The following is a 14,720-nucleotide window of genomic DNA, read 5'->3' on the forward strand; positions in this document are numbered from 1 at the left end:
GAACAACCTCGCCGACGATCCACGGAGCAGTCTAGAATTTCAATTATTATTGTTGTTGGATTTCACCATGGTGCAAACTAAGTATTTCTAAACAATTGTATGTATATACTGTATATAACATCATAGTTCATTGTATCTTTGAACGTTCGAATATAAAAAAAAAACAAATAAGATTTCCGAACAATAACCTGATAATCATTTAGGATATTATTTACACAGCGTGCGATGATTTCTATAAGTATTACTTGTGATTCAAATTTCAAAATTATACAGTTGATCTATATGCGTAATTTCAATCGCATATAAAATTGTGTGAAATCGTAACAGCTACTGTCACGTCATTGTAAAACAGCGATAAGAAATGATTAGTTAGGTAGGTATGACGAAGGAGGCTTGGCGCGATAAGGCGAGGTTAAACAAGTACTAATAAACAGTTAAATAATGCCTCCGTGTCCATGAATATTATAATTATCTCACGCTGTAAGTATGAGCGTCGGCGTAAGGGGCTTAAAACCTACGCATGGGGGTTATGGGACGGCCTTCCAATATATATGTGTGTGTTGATTTATTAGTATGTGATTTGTAAAGAATTCGGTATACTATAGGTACAAAAATTCCATTAAACCACATCATATACATCATATATAATACATACGATATATTAAAATATGAAAAGTTCTACATTTCACAGTAATGTATTTCAATAATATTGACAAATGTGGATCATGAATAACAAGAAAAAAAGTATAGAAATTCTCATTTTCTTGTTTTGCAATAAAGAAGCTTATTTTTTTGTTATTTTAAAGTCCAGTTTCCTTTATGAATTTCAAATGCACAAAGGGTCACAGGTCATCCCAATAGAAGAAAATTTACTGTAAAATATAGATACATTGTAACTGTAAAGCTTGAATATCAAATCGCAGAATTTTTATAGTATCAAGTCACTTGATGCAAGTTTTCCAATTTGCATTTGATACAAAATGTCGCAAACTGCATAGTATATGCAGAATTTATATATCTCTTTAGTTTGAATAGTTGATAATTTTAGAAGATACGGATAAATATACATTTAAGAGTATCTGAGCGAATAAGACTATTTATTCTAGGGATGTGCTCAAATATTCTGTTTACCACATTTTTACTACAGGTATAAAAATAAGAATTAAAAGTTCATGCAGGTACTTCGTACTATAACTGCCTATGTATTGTTAATGTTTGTGGCTAGACTTGTTCCATTCCTTTTTTTGTATTTTTTCACTGTTTCTGGATTATATTATCTGTCAAAAAGTGCCAAAAAAGGTATCATTGATATTTTCAACAAGAGATAGCACCTCCACCGAATTCAAAAAAGGAGGAGGATATCAATTCGACTGTATTTTTTTGCAATTAAAGCGTTATTGAATCTTTTCATAAATATCGCAGTAACTGGCAATTTCGATTTGTGCGCTTGATCTAACCATACCATGGCTCAATTGTATAGGACTTAAAGATTACAGAGGCTTACCGTGGAAAGTGATATATTCAACTTAGTTTATCTGCATATATACAAAATTGTCCTTTGATTTTTTTGGACTAAGTCCTTGTAGTCCAGAAAGTCATTTTTACATCTGTAGGTTAACACTAAGATGAAGAATTCGATATTTAAATTGGTACTTATTAAAGCATGCAAATTGTTTAACAGAATAACGTTAGATATAAAGAACTGGTAGTTTAGCATAACACGTGCCTATTGAGGCAAGACATAGTTTTTATTTGTACTGGTTAAGATTCCATTGAATCGAGCTAATCTATGACTCAGCGTAAGAAAAACGACTTAGAAGATGTGGTCATCAATCTTAGAAGTCGAGCCGTATACTTTCGTCTTGTGTACATTTTGTAGAAAATCGATATTATCTTTAAATTTAGTTAAGTCTTTCTCAGCCTATAATTATTCAATATATTTGTATTGTAAAATTATCTATTCACTGTTCAGTTAAGGGGTTTGATATTTCTGTGTAATTTGTGGTTTAATTGACTCGATGAATATTTAATATCTGCTTGTCATCAGCACCGATATTGCTTTAGACTGTTGAAACAAATTATTCATTCATTATGCATCCGTGCTATCAACAATTAATCGCATTAATTTGCACGAATTACATAATTTAATCCCAAGCTTTAAGATAACATAGCCGTGCAATATGTTTGAAAATATAATTTATTTCGTTGGCCTGCAATAAAGTATCTTATCATAGTCGCAATAGATCCATTTGATATTTTATTTAAAGCTTTATCACTTGCCCATTGGTTGATTATGACAAAGGACTAATGAATATTGTACTATTCTGTCCAAATATTGATACACTAGACATTATTAACTTCTCTCTATTGTTTCTAAATGGTGACTGGGTAATAAAACGTTCTTAAAGCGATAACGCGGTCGTTTGCAGTCCTATCCACTATTCTACACACGGACCACACGTGTGCCCACATCTCATTAATTCAATCGATACGCCGTCGCTAAAACATAATGTAACCAACACTGTCGCTTCTTTATTACTGTGCAAACTGACTGCTGCGAAAATATTACGCTTTGATAAGCGAACATTGAAAACCTTTCGCGACTGTCGATTTGCTGACTTTTTATTCTTTGCATAGCCATTTCATCGAGCCTCCGTTCTTACGGCATTACAATTCAAAATAGTGATACAATAGTTGAGTGTAAGTTGACACCAGCGCACAGCTGACTGACGTCTCTCAGACGGCTGCATTTATAAACATTATAAATGCATTAGTGTGATAAATATCCATTATGCGTTTATTGCGTTTAGTTTTTCGAGTTGCCTAATATCGAAGTTGTACGAACATTTTTCATCGAGAGGAAGTTGAATGTTACGTCGGATGTGTTTCCTCGAGGCATATCTGTGATATATGAAGTTTCGTCGTCTATTTCTGAAGCGAGGGCACGACCTCTGGTGTGACGTCATAGCTCGAATGTACGTTCACCTCCCTCTTTCGCCTTAAAACCCACGTTAGGGTCAGCTTCATGTAAGTCGAGTTCAGATATCAAAACCACAACATCTGTTGTCTAGGGAGTCGTTATGTGTCTGCTGTCTGGACTTAGTCGATAAAGCAATTGTAACCTTATATTTTGAAGGGTTCGTAAACGGTATAGGAAAATTCATAAATACGAATCTTGTTAAAAGAATCAAATAAAACCTTTAAAGCTATGTTTTATTTTTCGTTCATATTATTAATACACGAAACCATCCACGTTGCAATATAAAAAAAAAATACTTAACAATTTAAATTTATTTTATTACACAGTTTCTATGTCAGTATACTAATAAACTCATAAATTAATTATTATGCCATTATTAAGATAATACGATTAGGAATGGTTTCAGTTACAACATAGTTAAATATTATCAAATACATTTATCTTATTTTTATTACCTTTGACGTATGTATAGAAGAAATAGCTATTAATATCCGGTTTCTTATCTTGTATCGTGTGGACCGGGTTGTTTGGACTTACGTCGCACTGCTACCATATTCGGAGTACTTCACTCCCCATAGTACCGATAAATACTAGTGTGACAAATGACAAATTTATAGAGACAAGAGAACAAGATAGAACTAGGGGAGCGGCGATATTTTCAGATTTATGACTTCTTTTCAACTAAAATGCACTATAAATCCATGTTTTGAACGTTTGAAACTGTATTTATTGCCTTTTAAATTATAACTCATAACTTTCCAACGCATTTTAATTAATCTAAATGTTTTTATCGGTTAGTACTCGGAATGCGTACGTGTATCTAAGATGTCTGTCTACTCTTGTCGGAAACAAGGAGACTTACTCATTCCGCATTTCCCATATAGGTAGTAGCAAAATCGTCCGGCCTCATCGTATGTGTATTGAAACAGAACTCGTTTTCATAAAGTTAACGGAAGACGATAAAGCTGTCCTTGTTTTGCTCTGTTCGTAGGTACATGGAGTATACCTTGACCTTCGCCGGTCTGTGACCGCATGCTAAAGAAGTCGGGCGGTAACGTCTTTCTTTTCTAATAGTTTTCTTTGAACTTTTGTTCTTTTATGATACCCTTGATTGTCTATCACCGTTGGAGTGGATCTATTCACGGTTCTGTGTCTTCATCAACATGTATACATATAACATGAAATTGCATTTTTGGACAAAAAATGTTGGTCTGGTTGCATTGATAAAACCAAAGAAAGTCATATAAGAATGTTATCCTTGTACATTCAATTTCGCTGAATGAAAGTAAATCTTGTTTATTTTTATAGACTGTTTTAATATAGTCGATAGAATTTTATTAATAACGTTTTTTTTTACTTTGCGACGCTCGATTTCTGATTGCACCAATTTAGTTTTTTGTTTCTTTGCTATAAAAAACTTCCAGTACCGGTTTCGTATTTTTCCCTTCGAAATGAGATCTTTACCACATTTGGTGTCGTCAGCCGGACAGTGTATACTGAACAAACAATGTTATTTTGTAAAATATAAACAGGCTTTACCGGTTCTAGTTATCGATGATCTCGTTAAGATACGTGAAATTGATGATGAATATTTTTCGTACTTAAATAATGTATTAATGGTTTTGAACAGGCGAAGGCGAATATGTGTTAGTTTACCAGTGAGACATTGACACAGTACTTTCATTTCATAACGGCGCGGCGCGACGTTAAAAAAATAACGCATCGGTTTTTTATCGTGCTTTCTGTTAGAGCACTTAACTATTCAATGTGTCATCGTCCTACTCTACTTTCATAACTTTTATTTTCACTTTCATTTAATTCCTGGCGGGGAAAGGGGTTATTACATTCTTTTTGTTTCTTTTCTTTTCAGTTAAAGTCCGCACCCGTGTACCATTTGCCTGGCATGGTGATGGATATGGATGATTTGAGTACCCTGTGAATTGGGTGGTGACTCGGTGATGGGATCATCGATTAACGAATAGTGTTGTGTTAGTGTTAGTGATGTAACATTCCATGGAAGTGTTAGTGTGTACTCGGAATGTTCACGAAGCACGGCAAGACGCTTGAGCGGTGTTCTCACCCCTCTCATAGGAGCTGCAAGAAGAAAAAACAACCCCCGCATACACCCTGGAAATACTTGATGAATTGCCCACTCGTTAGAAAATGTTTTGGTATAGTATTATTTTATGATTTTCTTTATTTTTTAACCCATATTTGTTTCTCTTTTTGTTTTTTTTTTTGCAAGCGTACGTACTCGAATAAATAATGATCAGTATTTTATTCATAACTCGTGGCTTATGAAGAATCAATTTGCACAAACACATTTTTGTTTATTTGATCAATATGTAGGTAACATATTTAGTTTTGAAATATTTCCGTGGTCTTGTTCAGACAACTCTTGAAATCCAGTTTGGTTACGTGTATAACTTTGATTGCTACGTATTTGAATAATATAGGTCATAGTAGTCTACTATGACCGCGAGTCAATACACGTTTAGAGGTGAACGCCACGAAATAGAAAATAATAGTTTTATAATCGTGTGAACACGCTAGATTGACTCATCTAGAATATTCTTTTACATTTCTCCATAAGAACTACAGCGAAAACGTTCGAATAATTCTATAGAGTGCAAAGTAAATCTCATATTGGTCGATGAACGTACCCGACCTTGCGACGGCATTCCTCGACATCCCGATTGGTCGTTAGATTAATCCACTGACTAGATCTGTGTATGTATCATCAGTCTCTACATGGCATTATTGGTATTAATCGGCGGGAAGCAATTTATTCCATATAGCATAAACTAGTTGCCTGTTTATACTCAGCTTGTTTTAAAAGACTTAAAGTAGTGTAGTGTTTTGCCAATACGTGCGCTAGTTTCATTAACAGTTATTGATAACATTGTCAATTTAACGACAACCCAATAATAAAAAAGTAAATTTATAATGCGAACATATGAAGCTTATTAAGGACATCGTTTCAATATAAAGAACAAATCATTTTCTCCTAAAGCACCTAAGCTTCATATATATAGTAGCGTCCTTATACGGTCCTTATACGTCCTTATAAATCATTGTTTATTGTTATCACAAGTCTAATAATAAACAATGACACTGTTTCTTTGGAAGCAAGGAATTAAAAGGCGATTTGGCGACAAATATTCTCGCCTTGATCAAAATCAACCGAAACACGATGGGCGTGTTGAAAAACAACTTTTTGCGCAGCCGAAATCGTGTAGACCATAAATGGAGCTAAATTGGTCACCAAACGCTGAATTGGTTCCTTTTAGGATCTACAAAATAATTCGAGATGTACGAATTTAAAGGACAAACAAAAAAACAAAACCTTAAACGGATTTATATTCTTTTGGGAGATAATAACATAAAATGCTTATTTAAACGTTTTTATCTCAACAACGTAATTAATTCTTTCATTACAAAATTCATAATCAAGATTTATTCGGATTGATACGGTTGAGAGTCAGAAAATGCAATAAAGTTTGGCAAAGAACAGCGGCATCCAATTCTAGCGTTAGCGCGATCAATCCGACGACGAGTTTGACGACTAGTTGAGTGAGTTCACTTGTTGCGCTTTGGCAATGTCAGGCACCGCGTCCATCTCGTGAGTGACGGTTGTTTCATTACGTTACATTAACCACAGACTCGACGAGCTGTAACTACTAGGTATGGGGGCACCGCTGATACTCGACAGCGTTTTAACGAGATTTTAATGCTTTGACTTGCAAAATTTATTACCTCTGGCGCCAAGGAGTGGTTGTCTTCGGGGATTTACTACTTGTAAATAATTTCCCATTCCAGCAATTGCTTATGAGTTATGGGTGAGGCATGCAGTTTTTCACAACAATAGCTTTTGATCTCAGAGCAAAATGGTATACATTTAATATGATGTTTTATAGTCGTTTTACTATTTTCTTTCGATTGTAGCCCGTGGCTTACCGACGTTCGTCACAAGAATATAGTAATTTCCAATCACGAACATTTAATGAAACAGGTGTCTGTAATATAAAATGGGCGATTAGACCGAGACGCAGCGTGAAACAGTTCATCTATTATGTGTATTTCGAAAGAAATAATGTATTTGATGGTGCAAATACACAGTAGGGGGGCTTTAATAAAGTATGTTTCTTTAGAGATCTGTATATAATTACATAAAAAGATAATGAAAAATTAAATTACGGCTTAATTTATGAGTCTGGTTTAAATGAAGCGATCGTTATACGTAGGTATGTGTATTGTGTCACAAATGTAAAAATTGTCATAAGAAAATCACCAGATTTCTCATAATAACCTAACTTAACAAAAATATTTCTATCGACTATTCGCAATGATGCCTAGCTCTAAAAGTGAGCAGACAGAATGTGGTCACTTCGAATCTCAAGAATTGAACGATTTTTTTTTTTCTTATTACCTGTCCCGACAGACTTCTGCGAATATTCAAACCCGTGAAAATTCAATAGCCGTTAAATTTCCTTATAATCCATTATATTTTTGCAAAAAAATAAATAATTAGATCCCAATTCACAATAAAAGCATAAAATAATCATAAGCGAAATCGCTCCAACAGTTCACACGTGATACTGTTACCAAGGGAAATAGTGATTAATTTTTATATATATATAACGATTTAGCAAGTAGGTGATATTTTATTGCTAAAATCTTTTATTTATCTGTTATTACATTCGCGTCGCGTTAACCTGGAGCAGGTAGGCCACGATTTTTCCCGGATGAATATATTAAAGGTATTTAGTATGCGACTCTAGTAACTGAGATTGCGTTACCTTGTCGCCTTGAGGGACGCATTGCATATTGCATGGGCTAGCTGGATCTGTATTATGGAACGGCTGTGAGATGTGTTAATGAATTTGTCTTTGTACAATTTGAGACTACTTTCATACTAGGTTAGTAGAATTTTAGGCTAAAACGTGATGACAAATGTGCGATGTCTTTTCTATACAAACATTAAAGTGAGGAACTTTGTATTTATGTATATTATATATATGTTTTTACGCAAAAACCACTGGACTAAGTGACATGTATGCTATATACCTATAGGACCACGGGGCGGCGGCGGCGAACTGCTAGTACTCTGTAAAGAGTGTGCTTATAAAGATCTTTTCAAATCCAATTTTCCGTGATTCAACGTTATAAATCGTGAAATATTTGTGAAAAAGAAACATTTTTTCTCTAATTATTAAGAACTAGGTCAAAAGCTTAAGCCGTCGTGCAGATTAAATTTGATTTCGGCATTTCCTCCATTTAAAATAAGTGGCATCTCCAACCGAGGAATAATTGTGATAATGCCATTTGTGATAATGTTACCTGATTCAGTCTCCATTTGTAATGTATCTAGAGTAATAAGGATGAATATATAAATAAAATTGTTAAGGACCTAAAAACTGTGAAAAAATAGTTTTCCGTTGCTCCGCGAAAACAAACTTTCTCGTGTAGTTAATTAAATTAAATTTTGTTATTGTATACATAAAGGATGAACGTGCAGGAATGTGTTTGATGGCAAAGTTATTCATGAGCCAAGCAATAAGTAATTCAAAGCGAATTAAACTTTCTCTTCAGACCCCAATCCTGATTAATGTCATATACTTTACACGGTATAAGTTTAATCGCATTACTCTATTATCGAACACAATACATTTAAGGCTCTAGTGAAGAGAATTATATTCATAAAATTAGTAATTAACGGATTTAAAGTGTGCTTTAAATTCCTAAAAACATACACGGCAAATTGAAAGAGAATACTTTATAAAATATAATAGTTTAAAAAAACTATAAAACACGCTTTAACAAAAATCATATTTTGCAAATTGAAAACTGGAATAATTTTATCAAATTAGTGTATTGTCATCGGTCCTCAATAAATCTACAAAGTTTGAACGAAATCTGGCCGTTTAAAGTGGGTCAAAATCGCGCCCAAAGAAGTCAGTTACAAACAAACAAACATACAAACAAACAAACATACAAACAAACAAACATACAGGTGAAGCTAATAAAAAGCGTGTAAAAAGAAGTACCTATGTGTACGTGAACAGCGCGTTTTATTTACTTTAAATTCCTTAGTGAATATCATACTGATGTAAAACCCAATAAATAAAAGCAGTTAATGTTTTTTTAATTAGGTTTTAAACTAAGAAATATGTTTGCGTAAAACAAAATCATTCATTGGGATTTTAATTGATTAAAGTAAATAAACAGTTATTGATTTTGTCTTTCATTAAGGCTAATAGCTCTTCGTATTCCATTCCATAAGCCGGAACTATATTTAATGTATTCGTACATATAATATGCATTATAATTTCATGAAAACATCTTTTTTACATAGTCCAAAAACAATGGTCATAATTGTGTAATAATGCATGATTTTATGTGTTCTTTTACATTCAAAGAATTAACTAAGGTAGAAACGAAATAATGATTAGACATTGATTAAACTAAGCAATAAATTGGTTAACTGCAATTGCATCAACTGGCACAAACATCATTTACAATTCGGAAACGCATAAGTTATCTTGCTGTGATTAATCACATCACACTGATATTATAAATGTGAAAGTTTGTTTGTTTGGATGTTTGTCCGTCAATCACGCAGAAACTGAAGAACGCGTTTTGATGAAATTTGGTATATAGACAGGGTATGAGCTGACTTGGGTGATATGATACTTTTTATCCCGATTAAATGCTCCCATGCGATAAAGCAGGAATCTTGATATCCGGGCGGAGCTGGGACGAGTGTCTAGTTAAGGTTATAAAGAAGTGTTGGTGAGCACAAGTTGTAAGTAAAATCGCGCGTTACAATAAGAACATTTTGACATGTAAATCTACATTTTGGAATGCAATCTCATGCATTCAGAATCATGTCACCGGATTCAATGTTGAATTATTTATGTTCTCCGATACGATATTCATGTCTGATATGAAATAACGTCGTCTATCTAGATTGTAAGAAATAAAATTTAACAATGCATAATTTGTTTTATTTAATGCAATAACATTTGTGTTAACTTTTATTGAAGGATAGTGACGTTTTGATTTTATTGTAATATTATGTTTATGTAACGTATTTATTGCCCTCGGAAACATTTAAATAAAACATAAATAGTATTTTTGTATTACATCGGTTGCACTAACTAATTTAGACAATGAAGGAATGGTAGGTATTTCTATATTCCTCTGGGAATATGTGTGAAGAATCATATTATTTATATAGACCTGGGTCTACTGACAATAAGAACAACCATAAAACTGCAACAAACTGAAGCAATGGCTAAAACGCTAAGGCGTAATATTCATTTTGATATTGTAAGTCTAAAAAAGTAGTTTGTACACACAATTAATCAATCAATACGTTGAAAAATTTTGGCAAACCATTATAAAACATTGAGATATTTTTAATGTACAAATAGTACGGAAATAAAAATATTTTTTTAAGATTTGAAGGTTTCTTATAGTAGACATTATGGGTTTAGGATAAACATTTAGAACAGTGTTTGATATACCTAGAGAAGGTCGGTGTATGGAACAAATAATTATTCATTTATTCAGATTCCGTCAGATATTTGAACTTTTTTTAAATTATCGAAACTAGTATCATACTGTTGCTTATTAAATTAATGAAGTATAAATTGTAAAAACATCTCCGATTGACTTGATATATCTGATCTTGAATATCTGTTTGATTTTCACGAATTTTATTAACCAATTATTTTATAAATCGTGAATATGCATTTGTTTGTTGTTAATATACATTTATACAATTCGAAGTGTCGATAGATAGTATGGAAACTAATAACAACGTAATTTGGCGACTCAAAATTAGTCTATTTGAATAAATTAATGCATTTGCATGAGTAGTGGCAATAATTAATTTTCCATGCAATCATCTAAACAGTTTCAGATCTCTCCATGCATCTGGCTACTTTCGAAGAAAGTGCGGCAGAGGATTTATAGCTTGTATTAGAGTGCGCTCTTAAATAATCGTCAATTACAATTTGGCTGACGCGTTGAACGTCTGACCCGTCCTATGTGCCCCCACAAACCTTCATCTTACGATTCTGGCTTTGTTTTCATTTGTTTTTTTGTATTTTATTTCTAGTCACACCTTAAATGTTCATAAGATTTGAGTTTTCATTTTATCCATTACCAGTAAGCAACTGATCTAGTGAACCTGATGGAAAACGACCACAGCGCTTATGAACATTTGCAGGAGGGTTTTGCAAATGCATTGCATTTTAGAGGAAATAATAATAAATAGGGGACATAATAGATAAGGAAATAATGATGATGAGGATGAATAAAGGAATTGACTGGGAAGGCTCTCCGGCTCCACCATCACACGAAGCATTCATATGCAACTCTATGACGACGATCTTCTGTGGAAGTGCGTTATCTTCTCTGGTGTGAGCTAGCCCAATTCGTATCAAAGCGTGCTCGACCCACACAAAAGAAAATACTAAGTCAAGTTGCTTCAAAAGTAATTAAGCTTGTTTCAAACAATATTTAAATTCTTTTACGTGTTAAATACTTCTCATATTCCGTTTTACATACCAAATATTATAAAAAAGTACTTTTGAAATCATTATTTCAAAATGTGTGCATTTAAAAATTGTTACAGTTTAATTGCTGGTAATAATTCACATGCTCATGTCTCAAGAATATTTAAATGAAGACATTGTATTAATCGTCTCCATTTTGTTTATCTTGTGTTATTATCATATTTTATTTATTTCAGTAACGAGTCATATGGGTATTGTTTGATCGCCAGAAGATATATTTTGGCATGAATTTTTTTTTTGCATATTTTAATAACTCCTTTGTAGTGTTTTTATTTTGTTTGAACAGATTGTTTTAGTAGAACTACATTATTCCTATGGCCTATGAGAGATTGGTAGTTGGCTTTTTTCGATTATACCTATGTATATGTATTTCTATAAGACCGAAACGAATTTTAGGTTACACGAAACTCATATAAATAAAAATTAAACGAATATATAATAATGAAATGAAATTATTTCAATTATTTAAAATGTACAGCAACAACGGTGGATTATATATTCGAATTTTATGTGCAAATAACAAATAAGTAATAATTACAATCGTTGAAGAAAACTTATTGTCTTTAATGTATGAAATGAAGCTTTAAAAATCCGTTCATTATATTGAATATCATCATAGTATTTAAAGTGTTGAAATATTGAAATTGTGTATTCCACTATCTCAGCTCTATACGTATTATAACTGGATAACTACGCTCTTAAGATCGGGGATATTATGGTTATTATACAAAAAGTGTTTCAAAGCATATTTATCACCTTTCACAGAACATATATCGTTTGAAAAATCGCAGTGGATTTAATTTGTTCACGTTGCAACTGTGACCAATTGTTGGGCAAAATAAATCAAAGAAACGAGCTTTACAAAATATAACAACAAAATATTGCGACAGAGAGCTTAGTTACATATTGCTTGCTGCTTGCAAATATGTTTTTATATTTCTTTTGTGAAGAATTTTGATATAATTTTAAAGTATCAGAACTAATAGGCGAATGTATCGTGCTTACAAATATAAAACGAACTTTAAACAAAATAAAAACTCGATGGCATTGTAGAAACGAGGTCGTGTATAACATAATAATAATCCTATATCCGATGAATGCATTTGCCATTTCGTATATATCTACATATTATCTCTAGTGCCTATTGTACTTTATATGATACATATTACAAACTGCTTTTTAAGTTGTCTATCTATTTATCTGCAATCACTCGAACGGCTGAATCGATTTTATTAAAATTGTAATCGTGATCAAGATTTGCGCGAAAAGAACTATAAACAGGTAGACACGATACTTATATGTACTTAATTATAACTCAAATAGATCAGACCGCAAATGAAAGCGAATCATCTTCCTTCCTCTATACTTATACCACGACCGAATATTTAAATCATAATGTGGAAGTAAAACAGGTTATATATCGCTTCCCGTTGTAAACAAGACGCCTCCAAACAATAAGTTATATAAAATGCAAGAGCATAATTATGCAGGAAATGATATGCGGATATTATGACGCATATAATAAACAACATTAAAAACATAAACAACATTTTCTGATTAGCGGATGGAGCTATGACGCTAGAAGTTGAAATCGAATCCATCAACAAGTTTATTTATCTGTGGAACATCTTGAATATATTTTGGTGTAATCTTCTATAGATTTATTATAAACGACGCGACGGTTGATTAGTTCAGATGATTGACCCAGTATCTTATATAATGTTTGTCGTAAATTAATACAAATATGTATAATATGCTAATGAGTTAACAATTAACATTTGAGGAATGTCACAGGTAGAGTTGCATCATGCCTGAAATATTATTATTCTCATTAGAGATGTGTTTCTGTTGCCGCTGTAACAATAATATAAAATAATAATTAAAAAATTTAACAAAAACTTAAACTGCTTGAAATAATCAGAACTAGACCAAATTTACCTGGAACCAAAAAGAATCATCAAAACGACTGAGTCGGTCACAAATTTGAGATATAAAAACAATAAAGTCGAATCGAGAACCCCCTACTTTTCTTGTCGGTTGAAAATTCTGGGTAAGCAACTATTGGCACAGTCATTAATTGAATGGGTGACTAATAATTTTGCGGTATTTAGCTTATTTGTACGGAACCCTTTGTGTCGTGAGTCCGGTTCGCACTTGACCAGTTTTTTATGTTACGTTAGGAACACTTAACAGTCTACATGTAATATTTGTGGTCTAATAATCATTGATACATTTGGCAAGTGCTAAATAAGTAACTATAAGTGGACAAGTTAATACTACTTGTTATTCTATTTTTACTTTATACCCAAAGCACGTTTTTAAAACATTTACTTTTTATACTAAAAGGAGATGAAACATGAATGTATTATTAGAACGAACGTGCTAAGGAGTCGCTAGTGTATCCACAAAAATAGGTACATTTATTTTTTGTTTTGCTTAATTGTACGGAATTACCAATATTTTCTATAAGAGGATTTAGTTCCTTTTTAGAATATCTATAAATGAGCTTAATATATGCAAAACACGAAAGAATATTTTATCGCTCTAGATTTTATTACGTGTCTATAATGTGTTGTACATATTTAATTCGCAATTTTTTAAGGCATATGAGTATAAAATAAAATAAAATATCCTTTCTTTTCTTTCCGCCCACAGTTCTACTTCGGAACGCGAAGTGTCGCGTTAGTCAAATGAAATTCCTATTGGAATAAGATGTACCATCCCGGTAAAAAGTAGCCTATGTCACTCTAGCCTCCTATCTCTTGTAATATTTGTAAGGATTCCTAACAACACGATTGATGGCTAAACTCTATATCTTAAAGTGATTTATAAATATATAAATTACTAGCTGCACCCGGCCAACGCTGTTCTGCCTTACTCTTATCATTTAGGGGTATGAAAAATAGATGTTGGCCGATTCTCATAGATACCGGATAAGCACAAAAAATTTCATCAAAATCGGTCAAGCCGTTTCGGAGGAGTATGGCAACGAAAACTGTGATACGAGAATTTTATATATTAACTAGCTGCGCCCCGCGGTTTCACCCGCGTAAGTCCGTATCCCGTAGGAATATCGATATAAAAAATAGATGTTGGCCGATTCTCAGACCTACCCAATATGCTTACCAAATTTCAGAGGAATCGGTCAAGCCGTT

The 14,720-nt window shown here is 32.8% G+C and overlaps 1 protein-coding gene across 9 annotated transcripts in view; it reads left to right on the top strand.

Moving 5' to 3' along the window:
- LOC119840283 (dual 3',5'-cyclic-AMP and -GMP phosphodiesterase 11) overlaps positions 1–14,720 on the top strand; it is a 162,215-nt gene that overhangs the window by 70,752 nt on the left and 76,743 nt on the right. For 4 of the 9 annotated variants that reach the window (XM_038366821.1, XM_038366822.1, XM_038366823.1 and 1 more), the window contains one exon: positions 4,851–5,151. The exons of the other annotated variants lie outside the window; for them this stretch is intronic. In XM_038366821.1, coding sequence (XP_038222749.1) covers positions 5,019–5,151 — 133 coding nt within the window. In that variant the 5' untranslated portion in view covers positions 4,851–5,018. The remainder of the gene's footprint in view (positions 1–4,850; positions 5,152–14,720) is intronic. 9 annotated transcript variants of the gene reach the window in all.

This window comes from Zerene cesonia, chromosome 5 (assembly GCF_012273895.1).
Source record: "Zerene cesonia ecotype Mississippi chromosome 5, Zerene_cesonia_1.1, whole genome shotgun sequence".
NCBI classification, from domain to species: Eukaryota; Metazoa; Arthropoda; class Insecta; order Lepidoptera; family Pieridae; genus Zerene; species Zerene cesonia.